The sequence below is a fragment of the Pituophis catenifer genome, unplaced genomic scaffold (assembly GCF_029215685.1).
Source record: "Pituophis catenifer annectens isolate HBS135680 unplaced genomic scaffold, rPitCat1.0.hap2 SCAF_8, whole genome shotgun sequence".
NCBI classification, from domain to species: Eukaryota; Metazoa; Chordata; class Lepidosauria; order Squamata; family Colubridae; genus Pituophis; species Pituophis catenifer.
Window position 1 is genome coordinate 68629037 of NW_027256888.1, and position 20435 is coordinate 68649471.

The 20435-nt window shown below is 39.6% G+C and overlaps 1 protein-coding gene across 2 annotated transcripts in view; it reads right to left on the minus strand.

The window, feature by feature from the left end:
* The window catches only part of CCSER1 (coiled-coil serine rich protein 1), a 715197-nt gene that overhangs the window by 606311 nt on the left and 88451 nt on the right, over positions 1–20435 (minus strand). For both annotated transcript variants that reach the window (XM_070948723.1, XM_070948724.1), the window contains exon 4: positions 11531–11648. In XM_070948723.1, the coding sequence (XP_070804824.1) occupies positions 11531–11648 (118 nt within the window). The remainder of the gene's footprint in view (positions 1–11530; positions 11649–20435) is intronic.

Sequence of the window (20435 nt, forward strand, 5' to 3'; positions counted from 1 at the left end):
CAAATAATTCTCGTATTGTAATAAGGTTTCGTGTGTGGCAATTATTCACTTCTTAAAAGTACTGTAATGGAACATGAATCTCTGCTTCTTAAAATAAGATAGCTGTGGGAAAATTATGAAAAACTGAAATAGGTTACTTCCCCATGGGTTCCCACTGAATTGGTTTCAACCAGGGGTGAAATCCAGCAGGTTCTGACAGGTTCTGGAGAACGAGTAGCAGAACTTTTGAGCAGTTCATAGAACCAGTAGTGGAAATTTTGAGTAGTTCGGAAAACTGGCAAATACCACCTCTGGCTGGCCCCAGAGTACGGTGGGAATGGAGATTTTTCAATATCCTTCCCCCAGGAGTGGGGAGGGAATGGAGATTTTGCACACATCCTGCCACACCCACCAAGCCACACCACGCCCACCAAGCCACGCCCACAGAACTGGTAGTAAAAAAATTTGGATTTCACTACTGGGTTGTCTTGTCTTGTATTAAATATTAGTCATTGAATGGATAAAAAAAATCTTCTCCATATATTGCATTACTTCTAACACCTGTGGTTGTACACAGTTTTTAACCATACCATGGGAAAAGGAAACTTGATTTTGTGCACAAAAATTTGCAAACTGATATTTCCAATGTTATTTCTTTATGCTTGTCTGCTGCACATTATCATTCCCAGCATTTAAAAAGCAGGTATAAAATTGCCTTAGCATTCTCTTGATTGGTTGGAAGCCATGCCAAGTATACTGAATAACGGACTTCCAAGATGTAATAAATTTACAGGCAGTCATGTATCTGGCAGTGGATAAAACAATACAGCCACGCAATCACAAGTTCTTAAAAAATGATTTTAATTTTCTTGATACAGAATTAGATTTGATATAGAAAAAGTAAGCACACCCATGGAGGAAAATAGGCATCCTCTGTAAATCATTATAATCTATTTCTGTTGTGCCATCAAAGCAACCTTGGCTCTATGCAGCAGTTGTGTTTGAACAGCAATTTAACATTATTCTGGTTGGCAATATGTTTTACGAGGATGTTAACAGCTGCCAGACAGGCTAATAAAAAGCCTCACCAGTTCATTACAATAACAAATCTGATCAGACACTTTCTCGTTCAGCAAAATAGCTCTTTCTGAGTATCTGCACAGCTAATGCACACAGAAAGTTTTATTATCTATTTCTAATTTCACCTTATACCTTGGGGGGTCTCCCCATCTGACTCGTTACTTGCTTTCGTAGTTTTGCCTCCTTCGTTTATTTCTTTATTCCATTTTTAAGACCTAATGCGACCAGTTTATCAAAGCTAGCATATTACTGCTTTGTCTTTATGTTTTATTGTTTTTGCTGCGAGCAACAGAGGTTGACCATAAAAGTTTTTTTTTTAAATAAATAAAAAAATGAATAAATAAAAGAATTTAGATTAAGCAGCTAAGACTAATAAACCATGGCTTTCGGGCTCCAAGTTCCTTTTTTTTCTCTCCATACTTTATACTTTCTCTCCATACTTATCAGATGGATGGTTTTGTTACAGCAGAAGTTAACGCATATGTATACAGATGACAGTACAAAGATAAGACTCACCCGAAAACTTTTGCTTTGGCCTGCATTTTAAATGACAAATTTACATGTCAGGTTCCAAATAAACCCTATCCATTTCCAGCTAAAGAAGGGTGTTCGGTACAAATCACAGAAAGTAAAGCATGATTCTCGTAAATTTTGAATGGACTCTTTCTAGGCCAGGGGTCTCCAACCTTGGCAGCTTTAAGACTTGTGGACTTCAACTCCCAGAATTCTTTGCTGGATGAGGAACTCTGGGAGTTGAAGTCCACAAATCTTAAAGTTGCCAAGGTTGGAGACCCCTGTTCTAGGCTCTTATATGTCCATAGATGTAACATTTCCTATTTCCAACCACTGAAAAATAGATTCGTAAATAGCTGAAAAACTAAATCTGCTCAATCAGGACACAATTGATTTTCCAATTATGGGGCTATTGATACATTTCTTGGTCAATAAGATCACTTTTTTAAGAGTAATTCATTTCTACTTTTTTATCATAGCACACAATGTTGTTAAAGCCTGAAGAGAGGGCAAATTCATTCATGGAAGGAATAATGACATTGTCAGCATACAGAAGGATAGAAAGAAGGTTATGATCTAACCCAGGGATGGGCTGCTGGGGGTTCACAGGGGTTCAGGAGAACCTCTAGCTAAGATTCTGTGCCATTCGGAGAACCCCCAAATCCCACTCCTCGCTGGCCCCAACCACCCCGCCCCACTCCTCCCAGGAGTCCCCATGCAGTCCGTTTTGGATGCAGCTAAGTGCAGGGTGCACGCGGAAGCTCGGGGAGGGTGAAAATGGGACCTACCAGAAGTTCGGGAAGGCAGGAAACAGGCCCATTTCTGGCCTCCAGAGGGCCTCTGGAGCCTGGGGAGGCCGTTTTTGCCCTCCCAAAGGCTTGAGGAAAGCCTCTGGAGCCCGGGGTGGGCAAAAATGTCTCTCCCCCACCGTGGTGCAGGAGGCCAACTAGGCCAAGCCCACCATGGCCACACCCACCCAGCAACCGGGCAGAGAACCCCTTGCTAAAATTTTTGAAGCTCATCCCTGATCCAACCAGAGGAAAGAGTATTTGAAATTGTCTATATTGCACTATTGGATTAATATAAAATATAAATAAAATGGGAACATGGATGCACTTTGTTAACTCCTATGAGTATGGGAGATACAAAAAGATCTCAGATTATAACTGATTGTTGTGCTATTAAGTCAGGATCAACTCTTAGCATCCACATAGACTTTTCCCATGACAATCTGTCTCTAATTTGTCTTTCAGGTCTTCCAATGGTGCACTTATTGGCACGATAACTGAATCCATCTATTTACTGCTGCTCATCCTCTTCTTGTTCCTTCTACCTTTCTCAGCATCCGAGCCTCCTCCAAAAAGCTAGATCTCCACACAACGTGTCCAAGTAGGATAATTTGAGCCAGGTCATCTGTGCCTTCAGAGTGGGAACTCTGACAACAATATATTTTACCTTCATTTAAATGATCCCATAATCAACTAGAGTAGATGGAGTCTTCAGAAGACGCTGCCAACTTCATTCATAATTTCTTCATTGACTATTATCAAAAGCCATCCTTAGTTCATGCAAAGCAGCATGGAATTCATTGAAGGCAACAGGAGTATTTTGCTTTCAGATGATTTAAGTAGATACTTTCGTCAAAAGTTGCCAGCTAGCACTTTTCCTTCAGCTGACAAATTAATCATAAATGTGTCTGGCATATAGTTTACTTATAATATTTAATAAGCAAACTGGCTGGAAATTAATCTGTTAGGACTTGGAAGCCTTTTGAAAGATTTGAATTGTTGTAAATCAGCCCAAACTCTTTGGACCTCTGTAAGAAATAGTTAACATAAGTGAGTTAGGATGCCAGCACAGGAGTCCACCATTCAGAATTTAATTCCAAGATGGTGCAGGAGTTAGAATGCAGTACTTTAGGCTGACTCTGCCAATAATCAGGGGTTCAATCTTGACCGGCTCAAGGTTGACTCAGCCTCCCATTCTTCCAACAATGATAAAATGAGGACCCAGATACCTGGATTGTTGGGGAAAATATGCTGGCTCTGTAATCTGCTTAGAAAGGTCTATAAAGTACTATGAAGCAGTACTATACTGCTTAAAAAGGTAAAGGTTCCCCTCGCACATATGTGCTAGTCGTTCCCAACTCTAGGGTGGAGTGCTCATCTCTGTTTCAAAGCTGAAGAGCCAGTGCTGTCCGAAGACATCTCCGTGGTCATGTGGCCGGCATGACTAAACGCCAAAGGCGCATAGAACGCTGTTACCTTCCCACCAAAGGTGGTCCCTATTTTTCTACTTGCATTTTTTACGTGCTTTCAAACTGCTAGATTGGCAGAAGCTGGGACAAGTAACGGGAGCTCACGCCACCGCATCCCTTACTATACTGCTTAGTACAGTGCTATTGCTATTGTACTAAGTGCTATTGCTATTGCGATTCTGCAGGAATCAAATTCTATTCCCCAACACCTTGAAAACTTTAGAATGTTTTATCTTGCAGAGGCCTCCAGCAGTGGTGAGTAGACAGATAAAGGCTCAAATTCACTAGCTGTTGTAGCACAAAGCTCATGGAATTGATTGACTCATCTCTTCAGTAGGGTCTAAAGGCTGAGCTGGCAACAAGATTAAGCAACAAAATTATTCAGACCTGTTAAGGGTTTTTGTTTTGTTTTTTAATTCACATTTTTAAATTTCTTCATGATCCAGGAAGAAGAGAGAGATTTAAATGTGCAAGAGAGAGAAAAAACAAAAAACAAAAACAAACTAACAGATTCATTCATCCAAACAGTGAGCTTTAAGTACTTTGCATCTAACAATTCTGATGATGTTACATAGTTTAGCAACTTTTTATTTATAACTATTTCCTTATTTTTAAAGCTCCATGGCACGCAAACAAAACCTGATCTTCTCTATAAAGAAAATTAATTGCACCACAGTATTTGAGAGTGAAAATTGCATTCCGGTAATAATATTCATATTTCATTTGCTACATGCTTCTATATAAATGTGATACAATATTGGGATGAACAATCTTCAAAGTTCTGTGTGTGTGTGTGTGTGTGTGTGTGTGTGTGTGTGTGTGTGTGTGTACGCACATGAATGTGTACAGTTTCCAAAGGCTACAGAATGGAAAGTGATTTGGATGAGCTCAAATTAGGATGTGTTTTTGAGGTGCTTTCAGGGACAAAAAGGAGTGTGCTGGGCTGCAGTAATCTTAGCAAAGGCTTAAATTCCTTTCCCCACCCTCCCACCCCCACCCCATATTTACATTTTAGCCCCCTGTCCCAAATCTGGAAAAAGATTAGCCTAACTTGTTGTGGAATAAAAGCCTTTAAAGCAGGGATCAGCAATGTAACATCAAGTGAGCAATCTCTGAGTTCTCCAAAATGAAGAAAAATGAAATTCTTGGAATCACAAACATAAAAATATCAAATCTCATTTTGAATTCAACGAAGTCCTCCTGGAAATCACTAAAATTCTTAGCCAAGAATATGATTTTTTCAGAGGCCATTTAAGAAGTAGATGGTGTATTTGTCTATTATCTATCTATCTATCTATCTATCTATCTATCTATCTATCTATCTATCTATCTATCGAAAGTTGGACCATAAGAAAGACTGAGCCCCAAAGAATTGAGGCCTTTGAACTATGGTGCTGGAGAAGACTCCTGCAAGTCCCTTGGACTGCAAGGCGATCAAACAGGTCAGTTCTAGAGGAGATCAACCCCGACTTCTCTTCAGAAGGCCAGACAACAGAGAATGAGGTGGCTGGATGGTGTCACTGAAGCAGTAGGGATGAGCTTAAATGGACTCCAGAGGATGATAGAGGAAAGGAAGGCCTGGAGGAACGTTGTTCATGGGATCGCAACAGGTCAGACATGACTTCGCAACTAACAACAACAACATCTATCTATCTGTGGTGAACATACCCCATACAGTTGCCTTCTATTTTCCCCATAGCAACGATCCTGTGACTGAGTTGGACTAATAAAGAACCCATGGCTCAAAGTCACCCAGCTAGCTGCTCATATTTTCTTGGTTTTTAGGCCACCACCTTAATCACTGCACCAAACTGGCTCTTCTCCTTTATCTGTTGAAAACTGAAGAATGGTAACTTCCACAAGCCCACAATTGGTCAGTGAATGAGAGCTGGAAATATACTGGAAACAACTTATTGAAAGTAAGAAAGTAAGGGAATCAGGCGAAAATATATTGATGAATCATCTGTCGTGAATGAGGGTGGTTTTAAATTTTTATGCTACATGCCATTTTTTAAAATGCTATTTCACAATGAACATTAAATAATCAGGATATTTAGCAGCTAAAATATTTTTCTCACCTATCTTTCTCCGGATCCTATAGAATTCTCTCTCCAGGATAGTTTAAATATTCATATGACAATCTATGATGACCTACACTTCGTTGTTGTTAGTTGCGAAGTCATGTCTGACCCATCGTGTCCCCATGGACAACGTTCCTCCAGGCCTTCCTGTCCTCTATCATCCTCTGGAGTCCATTTAAGCTCACGCCGACTGCTTCAGTGACACCATCTAGCCACATCGTTCTCTGTCGACCCCTTCTTCTTTTGCCCTCAATCATTCCCAGCATTAGGCTCTTCTCCAGTGAGTCCTTCCTTCTCATTAAATGGCCAAAGTATTTCAGTTTCATCTTCAGGATCTGGCCTTCTAAACAGCAGTCAGGATTGATCTCCTCTAGGACTGACTTGTTTGTTCACCTTGCAGTCCAAGGGACTCACAGGAGTCTTCTCCAGCACCATAATTCAAAGGCCTCAATTCTTTGGCGTTCAGCCTTTCTTTTGGTCCAACTTACACTTAGAAATATCCTTTTTCCCCCTCAAGATATAAAGTACTTTTTTTTTTTTGTCAACTGTGAGAAATATTTTCTGTCAAACTAAAATCCAAATCATCATGTCTCAAACTTCTATTTTTCCTCCTCAAGAATTGACATAATATATTTAGCCCCTCCTAACACTTAAATGAAAATTTTAGCTTCTGAATCCTTGCATGTTTAGCATCTGCATCCTTTCAGCACTGAACCAACTTCTTAGCAGTACCAAGGTGTCCTGGAATGTATGCCCCCAAACGTCAGTGCAGTTTTTAAAAAATGTTTTATTTCTGTGAATCTAAACAGTAAATTGGTTCCCAACAAAAGTCATATAGCAAGAAGAGTTATGTGCAAAAAACGTAATAAAGACTTGAGGTACTGGAAATTTCTACTTTCTTAGTTTTTTATCTCATTTTCCTCTAAACCTGCTTACAAAATTTCTTTAAAATATCCTAGGCAATCACATGGTATGAAGGGAGTAAAGGTGGTTGGAAACAAGAAATACAATCTTTTTTGCATTAACAGCATACTTTTTTCCATTTAAAGTCTGATTTTTGTAGGTTTTGCTTCACTATGGATAACTTTGCCTCTCTCTAGATTATCATCCGAGATCACAGACCAAAAATGAGGCAAAATCAAAAATAAACACCAGTTATGAAAAATACATTGGTTCTAAATATTATTAAACTAGAACCTTCAACCTCTATAACAATGAAGGCTAATGGTGAAGGACAATGGAAACTCTAGGTTAACAACATTTGAAGAGACACAGTTTTCCATCTCTGCTTACATATGATAGGTTGGTATAGATTTTAAGCCAAGATTTGTACTTGTGACCAATTCAACTTCTTATCAATATCAAAATCAACTGATTAAGCTCTAAGGCCTTGAATTTCAGGAAATTTCAGAAAGCTTAATAACTAATCCAAATAATGTCTGTGATATATATAACATTTCCCTTTAATTGCACCTATTCCTGTTATCAGTTACCCAGAGTAGTACATTGCATCAATCTAATCCATGGGTGTCAAACTCGTGGTGTCACGTTGCCGTCATGTGACGTTTCACGACATTTTTCCTATTCGCGGAGCTGGGGTGGGCGTAGCCGGCACACCCGGCCCGCGGGCCACCAGTTTGACATCTCTGATCCAGTCCAATCCAATCCAATCCAATCCAATCCAATCCAATCCAATCCAATCATACAGCCTTTCACTTATAGTTATACTGTTTAGAATATCATATGGCTACAGATAGTTTTCATTTAATGTTGATTTTATGACTGTTCGGAGTTACAACGGCCATAGAATGGCCCATAAAGCCAAGCATCACAAATGGTCACACCAGCATCACCCCATGGTCACATAACTGCATGTCAGGTGGGTCAGCGGCATTCTGGAGTCACCTGGCCACCATTCACAATGATTTTTGCCAGTTTCTGGCATTTTCTTGCCAGTTTTTAGCAAAAACACCCATTCAAATGAATGCTTCATTTAATGACCATGTTGAAAAACATCGTAAAATTACTTCCAGTCACATGAGTGCCTCAGTTTAGAACTGCAATGACTTGCAGCCATAATTTCAGGTTCAATTACACCATAAGGCAAGGTCTACCTTTGTGGCTTTGCTTTCTAAAAGGCTGTAGTAGTAACTGATGACTATGAGGAAACAACTGTGAACTTTCTTGCCTTTTCAGGTGTTCTTGTGACTTCAGCTGCTGTTTTACTGATCTGAATAGATAGGATCAGTGATTGATCTGAATCTCTCACAGCCAATAACTACTAGGGACTTCAGCAGTGATAATATTCTTTCACACTCTTCCCATTAAAATATTCACCACTTCATGGTCCTGTCCTGAGACTCGAAAATATTGGCTAAAAATTAAAGATTGGCTACAGGAAATTACTAACAAACGATTAGACTTAGAACCGGAACTCTTCCTATTGGGGATCTTCAAAAAAAATATGATATATATATATATATACGAAGGGCACAAAATATCTAATACTACACATATTAACCACTGCCAGGATTGCCTATGCTCAATGTTGGAAACAACCATGTACACCCGCAGAGAAACTGATCATACAAAAGGTCATGAATTGCGCAGAAATGGACAAATTAACGCTGAGTTTAAAAGATAAAGAGACATTGATATTTTACAATGTGTGGGAACAGTGGTATACAGTAACTGGATGGAACAGAGATAGATTTAAGATAGATAGTTATTAAGTACAAGTAATAGATAAAATAAGAATGTAAATACACACAATTTAATTTTTGTAAATAATGCACAAATTATTGTCACAAGAAAAACATCACAATTAGCTGTTGTTGAATGAAATATTTTTTTATGTTTTTAATGTAATAAAAGTTTAATAAAGTGTGTATGTATGTGTGTGTGTGTGTATACATACATACATACATACATACATACATACATACATATATATATATATATATATATATATATATATATATATATGTTTTCTCAGGTTTTCGCGGGTGTTTGTATGTAGGTCTTTGGTTATTCGGGTCTTCTCCCACGTAAAATTGAAGGTTTCTTGGCGACGTTTCGACGAAGTCTCATTCGTCATCTTCAGGCTGGTGTTCTCGGCTTCGTGCTTCCAGGTGCTCCTGGAAGCACGAAGCCGAGAACACCAGCCTGAAGATGACGAATGAGACTTCGTCGAAACGTCGCCAAGAAACCTTCAATTTTACGTGGGAGAAGACCTGAATAACCAAAGACCTACATATATATGTATGTATGTATGTATGTATGTATGTATGTATGTATGTATATGTATATTCACCACTTCAACAGTGGTTATGCGGAACAACCCAGCAGCCCAAATATTGTGGCCCTATTGAAGTGAGAGGACCCCAAAGAAATCATTTTTTTTCTACATATAAGTATGAATATAATTCCATGTAGCTATAGCAAATCAGAAAACAGTATTTCCATATTAGAGCACTGAGTTCATTGTTAGATTAACATTCGATAATGAAGGAGATGAATTCTGTGTACACAAGTATTTTTGGAAATCTGCAAGACAGGAATTGTACCTTAGTAGATGAATAGGTAACAGATAACAAAATCACAAATGAGGAGGTGATAAGCCACCTGGGAAAGCAAAGGGAAATCATCAAAGCCATGAAAAAGCGAAAGTTAGAATATTTTGGACATGTGATGCGACACCCAGAAAAATATGGTATCCTTTACTTAATCCTCCAGGGAAAGATTGAAGGCAAATGAGGTCCAGGCAGAAGAAGAACATTTTGGCTTCAAAACCTAAAGGACTGGTTTGGACAAAACTCAGTAGCACTTTTTCATGCGGTTGCTGACAAAAATAGGATTGCCAACATGATCGCCAATAGGTAGTCCTCAATTTACAATCACATTGAGCCCAAAACATCTGTTGCTGAGACATTTGTTAAGTGAGCTTTGCCCCATTTTACGACCTTCCTTGTCACAGTCATAAAGTAAATCACTTCAATTGTTAATAATATGGTTGTTAAGTGAATCCGACTTCCCCATTAACTTTGCTCGTCAAAAGGTTACAAAAGGTGATCGCATGACCCCAGGACACTGCAACTGTCATAAATATGGGTCAGCTGTCACGCATCTGAATTTTGAACATGCGGCCATGGGGATGCTGCAATGGTCATGTGAAAAACGGTCGTAAGTCGCTTTTTTCAGTGCCTTTGTAACTTTGAATGGTCACTAAATGAACTGCTGTAAGTTGAGGACTACCTGTATTCTAGACCAGGGGTCGGCAACCTTAAACACCCAAAGAGCCACAAAGGTCCTAACCAGAAGCCCGCATTCAATTCTGGAGCTGACTGGAAGTCTAGTTCCCACCTCATAGTCTCCTCCTAACGCAGCGTCCTTTTTCGTCTGCTGACCGAAAGTTGGTTCCCACACCATAGAGTCTCCTCCTAGCGCAGCATCCTTTTTCCTCTACTTGTCCTAATCGAAAGCCCTATCAATTGTGGAGCCGACCAGCAACAAGGAGCCGCAGCAGAGGGATGAAAGAGCCACATGCGGCTCCAGAGCCACGGATTGCTGACCCCTGTTCTAGACCATTGCATTATGATATCTCATCTCAAAAAGGATGGTACTGAGCCGTGAAAGTGAAATGAGCAATAGTATAACATCTTTATGAGGAAAAAGTAACAGAAAGTTAAGAAGAAAAATCCTGGGAAGAAGATATATTTAATCTACTTAGTACTTAGTCATCTACAATTAACTTTTTTTCATTAAACAATCCACTGACATAAATTATTGACATATATCTTCCGTTGCAAAAGACAAGTTAAGCTGAGTCATAAAGTAACTTCAAAAGAAAATTATGGAGTCTTTGGTGCTCTCTGAACTTAATTCTTTGATTACAGACATTTCATTACCCAACTAGGTAACGTCATTAGTGTGTTGTGAGTTTGAAAGAAGTTTGGAGCACACCAAGAACTCCACAGTTGAACTTTGAACTACCTGTATTCTATTCTATTCTCAAGATTATCAGCAAACAAAAATAATTTTATAACTTGTCCTTAAATTTATGACTTTCCAGCATCCCCGCAATTACATGATTGCAGTTTGAGTGCTTTGTAACACTCTTCCAACAAATGAAGTTAATGGGGAAATCTAACAATAAAATCACAAGCCACAGTTCTGTTATGACAAAATGCCACAAAAACGGCCTACTTCTACCAAATTAGACCTAAACAACTTCAGTGTTCTTGTGTAAATGTGAAAACCAAAATACTATTAAACAATTTACTGTATACACTGTATATTTTACTGTATACTGTGTATTTTAATCTATTCATTCCATTATTACTGTGGAAATCCTACAAATGCAAAACCCCATTTAACCTTCCCATCACTCATCAATCAACAATATTTTAGATTCAGATCAACATTTACCAAGAACAATTTACTCCAGTGATTAGATAGATATTTTTTGAAACCCTTTTTGGAAACATCCCTTAAGTGGAAAAGAGAATTGAAACTTTTATCAGAAACGTATTGTATAGCATATCAAAAATGAAAGACATACAGAAGCTAATTCATATTGGCTGAGTTCTATTAAAATTAGGAAGTTATATTGTTCACTCACTGTTTAGTCACTTCAGGCATTTGGGGAAATTCCTTTTTCTTGTTTTCAGCTGATTCAACAGGAGTAAGCAGCGTGGCAGCACAGGAGACGATTGACTGATGAGAATCTTCCCGACAAACTACAAAACAGCAAGAGTTTAGTTGCCAACGGTCCAACAATGCCTCCTGTTTCTGGATGTTTTCAGATTAGCATCTCATACGTGTACTAAAGGGCTTCAAACGATATTGTGAGTGTGGGGCAAAACAGGTTATCTATCCAATGGTAGATTAACCCTTTTAATTAAGTTATGTAACCTTGATCCCAGGGATGAAATCCAGCAGGTTCTGACAGGTTCTGGAGAACTGGTAGTGGACATTTTGAGCAGTTCGGAGAACCGGCATCAGAAATTTTGAGTAGTTCAGAGAAACCAGCAAATACCACCTCTGTCTGGCCCCAGAGTGGGTTGGGAATGGAGATTTTGCAATATTCCTTCCCCCAGGAATGGGGAGGGAATGGGGATTTTGTATATTCTTCCCCTGCCACGCCCACCAAGCCACACCATGCCCACCAAGCCACGCCCACAGAACCATTAGTAAAAAAAATTTGGATTTCACCACTGCTTGTTCCTTCAAAAATACAGGAAGGAACATACTAAGTTTTGATTCTTTATCAATTATCTGAAATGACAGTATATGGTCCAGCAACAACACGGAACACGGAACTAATAAATGGATGTCTGGGAAGGAAATGAAGTGCCATTGTTTTCCCTACACACTGGGGAATTCTTAACATGCTCTGATAGCTTTTTGTATGCTCTCTACTGCTAGCATCTGGCCTTCCTCTAAGTTCAAGGCTTGTCAGGGAAGGATGACAAAGAAACAGAACTGTAACCTACTCATCGGAGTGATATGTAATAACACTTAAAAAGCAACAATTTTTTAGATTCTGTTCCAATGCTGACTTTCCCCCTGTGGCAGGCGACTCAGAGAAAACAGTTATTGTTAAGTACATGGTAGATATGCAGTGGTTTAATTGTTCCAATAAAGTTGTTAATTAGTATAGCTATGATGGGGTTCTTTAATTATATTTTATATCTGAATCTAGATTAAATTCTTTACCCACTTTTATAGTCACTTGGTTTAGGAGGCTCTGGAATCAAGTGAATACTTGATGCTAGATCTTCCCAGTCTAATGTATGAAGCACCTTAACAGTGCTTCAGTCTATTTGTCTGTCTGTCTGTCTGTCTGTCTGTTTTTGTTTTCCTTTGTCAGATGCCACAGAACTTGCATGAGTTTATGCAGTCTAAAAACTATAAAACACACCAGGCTATATGTCTACATTTATGTTACATTGAGCTTATCCTTATTTTGCTTCAAATTCTGATCGAATGACAGTGGTTATGCTTCTCAGATACACGACAATTGCTAAGGAACTTCTGTTCTTTAAACTGTTAGCTGCCAAAACATGATTACAGACAACAGTATTCCCCAAAGCATTGGTTGCTATAAATCTGCAATTAAGCCACAGGCCAGGTTCTTTAAACACTGCAGAGCCACAATGACAAAATTGTAATTACTGTAATAGGACCATTACTAGCAAATGAATTACACCCAATCAAGCTTTGCCTATTTTCTCCTCCTTTCACAACAGCCACAAAGGATGTAGTTATATTTGCTTTGTGGTATCAAGACAGGATCCCAAAAGAGGAGGCTGAAACTGACTTATTTAATGAAAAGAGATGTCATGTATATGAAGAGCTTTTAGGTTCCTTGGATCTCATAATATGAAGCAAAATAGCATGATTCAACTGCCTTTATAATGGAATCCATAAAGCAAAGGAAGATTTTCAGCCACAGATTATGCAGAAAAATACACCTGTACCTGAACCAAGGATTCCACACCTCGAACTACAGGTAGTCCTCAATTTACAACCATTTGTTTAGTGATCATTTGAGGTTACAGTGGCACTGAAAATGTGATTTGTAATCATTTTTGATACTTATGACCAGTGGTGAAATCCAATTTTTTTTTACTACCAGTTCTGTGGGCATGGCTTGATGGGCGTGGCAGGGGAAGGATACTGCAAAATCTCCATTCCCACCTCACTCCAGGGGAAGGATACTGCAAAATCCCCATTCCCTCCCCACTCCCAGGGGAAGGATATTGCAAAATTTCCATTCCCACCCCACTCTGGGGCCAGCCAGAGGTGGTATTTGCTGGTTCTCTGAACTACTCAAAATTTCCACTACTGGTTCTCCGAACTGCTCAAAATTTCCGCTACCAGTTCTCCAGAACCTGTCAGAACCAGCTGGATTTCACCCCTGCTTATGACCAATTGGAGCATCCCCATAGCCACATGATAACAATTTGGATGCTGGGCAACTGGCAAGGGTCATGACCTTTTGCCTTCTGCAAAATCAATGGGTCAGATACATTAACTTAACAAGCATGCTGCTAACTTAACAACTTCAGTGATTCACTTAACAACTGTGGCAAAAATGACTAATTTTTAAACTGAATTTTAAAAGAAAATCATCATTTGGAATGTTGCTAACGGTTGGGCCATACCACATTAAAATGAGCCAAATTCAAATAATATAAACCACTGGTATGAAAGTTGACATATTCTGCTGCCTCAAACAACAGATGTGTTTTATATGCAGCACCATCTCCAACAACGGTGGATTGCCACTTGTTTATTTGCTAGGTTTTGTTTGCTTACTGTAGTTCAGTTTTTATTCTAGCTTGTCTAAAGGATCTTTCCAGATAATCAATTCAAAAGCCAAGCTGCACCTCTTGTTTAATTGATACAGTTTTCCCACCAATGAATTAACTAGTAATAATACTATGTTAACTTCTTTTAAATGTCTTAATAAAGAAAATAAAAAGCACTCAAAGAACGAAACAATCAAATCATTTTATAATTTAAAAGTTCAGCCACACTAAATAGACTTTTGTATTATGCAAAAATAACAGAACTCCATCCTCAAAATACTGGAACAAGCATCAAGCAGCTCTTCATCTTCATCTTCACTTCTGCTTTTAAAAAGCCCTTGAACCAGTGGTGGGTTGCTCCCGATTCGGCCCGGTTCAGCTGAGCCGGTTGTGGTGACGATGTGACATCACCAAACCAGTTCTCTTAGACTGGGACCTGGGCCCTCCCTCCCGCCCCCACTTTATTCCTATCTTTATGTCTTGTTTTTTAGCCCAGCTGATAGGTGTGGCAGAGTCGATTGCCTCACCTCAGCTGGGCAGAAACCTAACGCGCTTGCGGGGAGTACAAGTTCGGCATATGTGCAAGCAAAGCGAGCATGTGTGTGGCGATCATGCGCAAAGCGCATGCGCGAAGAGAACCAGTGGTAATACCAGTTGGAACCTACTACTGCCTTGAACTCAGTAGGGTTTTGTTTTTATTTGCAACTCTAGGGAGACACAAGAGATTTTGCTACTGCCTTCTAGGCAGGGGTGGGTTCTATCTACCTTTACTACCGGTTTGCAACAGGGCCATGCGCGCACCCTTCTGCGCAGAAGCTTCTGTGCATGCGCAGAAGCGTTCTGATGACGTCGGGGTCGGTGGGCGGAGCCTTCTGCCGGTTTTACTACCGGTTCTGTAGAACCGGTGTGAACCGGGGGCAACCCACCACTGCTTCTAGGGTATGTTTTCCAACAGCTCAATCTAGTCCAATTTTCTCAACTAGGGTTCCACAAGACATGAATAAGGGAGATGCAAGGTATTGTGATATATTTTTAAAAACGTTGTGCACTGCAACAATGCTAGTACTTACAGTGGTGAGATTTTATTTTTATATGCTGTGACTAAATTGCAGGTCTGCTACTTGCTATTGCTGTAAATGATGTACAGCATGAATTGTGTAGGTTTTATAAAAGTGAATGGTTTTCCGAAGTGTTGATCTCTTTTGTGATAAGAGAACCTGAGACCTGAAAAATATCCCAAGGGTTATTCCAAAAAGGTTGAGAAAGACTGGTCAATTTATGGCTGTAAGAAAACAATTTCCAAAACTCCATAGAAACAGAATAGGGAAATATTTTGATTTGCCACATTGTTCTGCAACAAGACAGAAAGGATTAATTTATGTTTTACTTTATTTTATTGAAACAGACAATGTTCACAATTCACAATTCTTTAGGATTCTCTCGCACATCTGTAAACAGACATAAAACTTCACCTTGGTGCTTTACATTAAAAGCTCCCTCTGGTAAGAGATGGAGCAATCAGACAAATAGTCACACAGAGTGTTGTTTCTTGTTCAATGTACATTTACTTTGGTTCACAACTCTGAAATCACTACTCAAATTAAAACACAATTATCCTTAAATATCCACATTTTACTGTACTTTATGATGCAATTATCTAATAAGCGCATTCAAATGTGCATATTCTAGAAAAAAATCCAAAAATGTACATATAAAGGAAAAGACCTTACGAAACTCACTGTAGGAATATTAGGAAGGTATTACAAAAAACTATCAGGAAATGTGAGCATGAATTCAGGTAGACCATAACTGAGCCCAAAATTTCAATTACTAAGCAAGACAGTTAAGTGAATTTTGCCCCATTTTACAACCTTGCTTGCCACAGTTGTTAAGTGAAACAAGCAGTGGTTAAGTGAATATGGCTGTTGACCTGGCTTGTCAGAAGCCAGCTGTTTGGTTAGAAATGGTAATCATATTAACTCGGGATAGTAACATTGTCAGAAATACATGCCCGTTGCCAAACGCCTGAATTTTCATCATGTAATCATGGGGAAGCTGCAACGGTCACAAGTGTAAAAACTGGTCTTAAGTTGCTTCTTCCAATGGCATTGTAACTTCAAAGGTCATTAAATGAATGGTTGTAAGACAAGGACTATCTGAATATGCTTATATGGGCTTCATTCTAAGTTAAAATAATCACAAACCCCTCTAGAAAAGGAGGGATGGAGGAATGGGAAAGAAGAGATACTGAAAGAGTCCTATTTATCCAACAAAAGAGAAAATATATAACCATGCACATACATAAACGAACTGGTATCTGTACTGTGGCCATCAGCCTCCCCCTCCCTCCTCCCTCCCCCCTCCCCCTCCCTTTCCTCCTCCCTCCCTCCCTCCCTCCTTCCCTCTCTCTCTCTCTCTCTCTCTCTCTCTCTCTCTCTCTCTCTCTCTCTCTCTCTCTTGAAGTAGCAACAGCACTAGCATTTAGCATATTCTATAGTATTAGTCCAGTGGTGGGTTTCAAAAATTTTTACTACCAGTTCTGTGGGTGTGGCTTGTTGGGCGTGGCACGGCTTGTTGGGCGTGGTGTGGTGGAAGGATACTGTAAAATCTCCATTCCCACCCCATTCCAAGGGAAGGATACTGCAAAATCCCCATTTGCTCCTGATCAGCTGGGACTTGGGAGGAAGAGAATAGATGGGGGCAGGACCAGTCAGAATTTTTACTACTGGTTCTCTGAACTACTCAAAATTTCTACTACCAGTTCTCCAGAACTGGTCAGAACCTGCTGAAACCCACCTCTGTCTTAGTCCTATATCCTATATTTCATAATGGTCTACAGCCTGGGTGAAATTCACTTACCTTCCCTACCGGTTTGCAAATGTGCATGCTCCGTCATCCATGCATATGCAAAAATCTTCGCAAAAAAGTGACGTCATGACATCCGCGGGGGTGGGCGGAGCCTCCCACAGCCGCTGCTACCAGTTCGCCCAAGCTGGATAAAACCAGCTGAATTTCACCCCTGTCTACAGCCCACTCTAAGCAGTTTACAAAGTCAGCAGATTGCCCCCTATACTTTATAACTATACTTTATATAGCTTTCTAAAATAAACTATTGAGCTCAACCTATAATGGGATTTTTATTTAATTTGCATATTTAGCAGAGCAATAACAGCAAATGTAAACAGACATTGCAGATAAAAGGTATTAGTGGACAAACTAGGGCATTAAACTATCAAAATATCACAATGTTAAGTGATGGGGAATAGTATGGAATATATTATTAAAAGGTTGGCTGATCATGAAATAATGTGGTACTCTCATATCTTATTTGGCAGCTCAGGAGAAAGACAGTCCTAATTATTTTCCATATAAGCTATAATTATGCACGAAAAATGTCATAGCTTAATGTTTCCAGCATTATCAGTAGACTTAGTGAGTGACCTAATCATTGCTTTTTAAAAAAAACCCGAAAAGGAGTTAATAGGTTTTTGCATAAGATTATGATCTGTGCCATAACTATCAAAATAATTCTTCCAAATTGCAGCTGGTGCAATACTATCCTATGACCTATCCATTAGTATGATATCTCACTCATTTAACTTCAAAATCTAGAGTGCCTAAATAAAAATAAAACATAAGCTATAGAAAACATATATTTTAGAGATTACATGGCATCAGCCTCTTATTGTCAGGGACACCACTGTTCTAAATACATCCCTTTGGTCTTCATTGCTTCCCACCTAATTTTCTCAACCTGACAATGCAAACTCCTTGACCTGCCATCAGGATTGACAATGGGATACGTTTGAATAAGTATCATTTTTGTTCCCCTAAGTATGTCCTTTTCAAGCCATTACAATAACGGAAATATCTGGGTTGTAACTATATGATCAACCAGGTCGTAACTTTATCCATCCTACTGTGGTACACACTTGAAAAACTCTTGATAGGTCGCCAAACCAACAAAGCGTTGAAGGAGAAGTTATGTGAGCAATAAAAGGAGCAGATTTTGTACAGGTAGTCCTCAACTTAACAAATATTTACTTAATGACCACTCAAAGATACAACAACTCTGAAGAAGTGATTTATGACCATTTTTCATACTTACAAGCATTGCAAAATCCTCATGGTGACATGATCAAAATTTGGGCCCTTGCATCTGACTCATATTTATGATGGCTGCAGTGTCCTGAGGCAGTGGTGAAATCCCCCCGGTTCTATCCGGCTCGCCGAACCGGTAGCACCAGCGGCAGGAGGCTCCACCCACCCGCCGGAATGTCATTACGTCCCGTTTTTTTAACCATCTGCGCATGTGCAGAAGGTTCTGCGTATGAGCAGAAGAGGCACTCCCATGCGGGATCACACCCAAACCGGAAGCAAAGGTAAGTGGATTTCACAGCTGTCCTGGGGTCATGTGATCCCCTTTTGTGATCTTCTGACAAGCAAACTCAATGGAGAGTCAGATTTACTTAACAACCCTATTACTAACTTAACAACTGCAGTGATTCACTTAACGACTGTGGCAAGAAAGGTCGTAAAATGGGACAAAACTCACTTAAATGTCTCTGACAGAAATTTGGATCCATTTTGGCCATAAGTTGAAGACTACCTGTAATTCAGTTGTCTGCCAGTGTATTTTGTGGTAAAATTGTACATTTCAAGGCTGTAGATTGCAGAATATAAATGAGGAATGTGTTTCCATTAGCATAGAAACATTCAGCAGGCATACCAATGTAGAAAACATGTGCCTTTATAAAGTTATCTGTGAATCCCCAAGATGGTTGGGGCAATGATAGGTGTCCACTCTGAAAGGCATTCTTTTATAATCTCTACTATGTCAGACATGACTTCTCTTAAAAGGATGCCTTAGGCATTTTCCTCATATTTGGTGATTCCAGAAAGGAAACAGTGACACTTAGTGGCCACACATTTCCATTTTCTCTATCACAAATTTTGCTATATTGTACCTTTATAAGGATCATAATCAAGAAAGATTAGGAAAGCCCACTAAATGTTGCTCAAGTATCATAATGAAATTTAGAAACGGCAACATTAATAAATGCATGGGTTAAGGATATTCATTGTTTTGCTCAACTTGGATAAATTATGAATACATGCAAGAGATCTCATTTAAAAAAGAAATATGCGGAACTGAATCTATGCCAAACATATATACATTTCTAGAATATGACAGTATTTACTATATGTAAAATTATTCCAGTAGATTAAAAAATACCCTGGTGGAAAGTGCTTCTGCAAAAACCAGATGACAATAAAACAAGAGAACATGCTTTTTAAGCATTCCTGGGACTTTTGTTGTTAGAAAAATAAGCTGATAATTACTAAGTCACACACATAAAAGCAGAGGAAATGCTCATGTGAGATGAAAGGAGGGGGGGAGAAAAGAAATAGAGCGGCACTATAGTAGAGGTCAAAGGGAAGCAGTGGCTCAGTGGCTAAGAAGTTGAGCTTGTCGATCGAAAGGTCGGCAGTTCAGCGATTCGAATCCCTAGTGCGGCATAATTGCCGTGAGCTCCCATTACTTGTCCCAGCTTCTGCCAACCTAGCAGGTCGAAAGCACGTAAAAAATGCAAGTAGAAAAATAGGGACCACCTTTGGTAGGAAGGTAACAGCGTTCCGTGCGCCTTTGGCGTTTAGTCATGCTGGCCACATGACCACGAAGTCGTCTTTGGACAGCGCTGGCTCTTCAGCTTTGAAATGGAGATGAACCTACTAATAACAACATCAGAGTTTAACAGATTAACAGAGTTGGAAGGGACCTTGAAGAACTTCTAATCCAACTCCCTGCTTAAGCAGGAGGCCCTCCAGTGTTGGAGAACCCATAACTTCTGGAGGCAGGTCATTCCACTAATTAATTGTGCTCACTGTCAGCAAATTTCTCCTTAGTTCGACGTTACTTCTTCCCTTGATTAGTTTCCATCCGTTGCTTCTCATCCTGACTTCAGGTACTTTGGAGAATAGCTTGACCAGCCCCTCAAATATTGGAAGACTGCTATCATGTCAACCCAGTCCTTCTTTTCCTTGGACTAGAGCCAGTGATGGCAAACCTTTTAGACACTGAGTGCCCAAATTATGCGCATTTACATGCCTAAACTGAAGGTGTGTGCGCGCGTGAATGCGCAGACATAAACACGCATGTGCAGACATACACACAGCCGCAGCAGAGACCCAAAAACCAGCTGCCCAGTG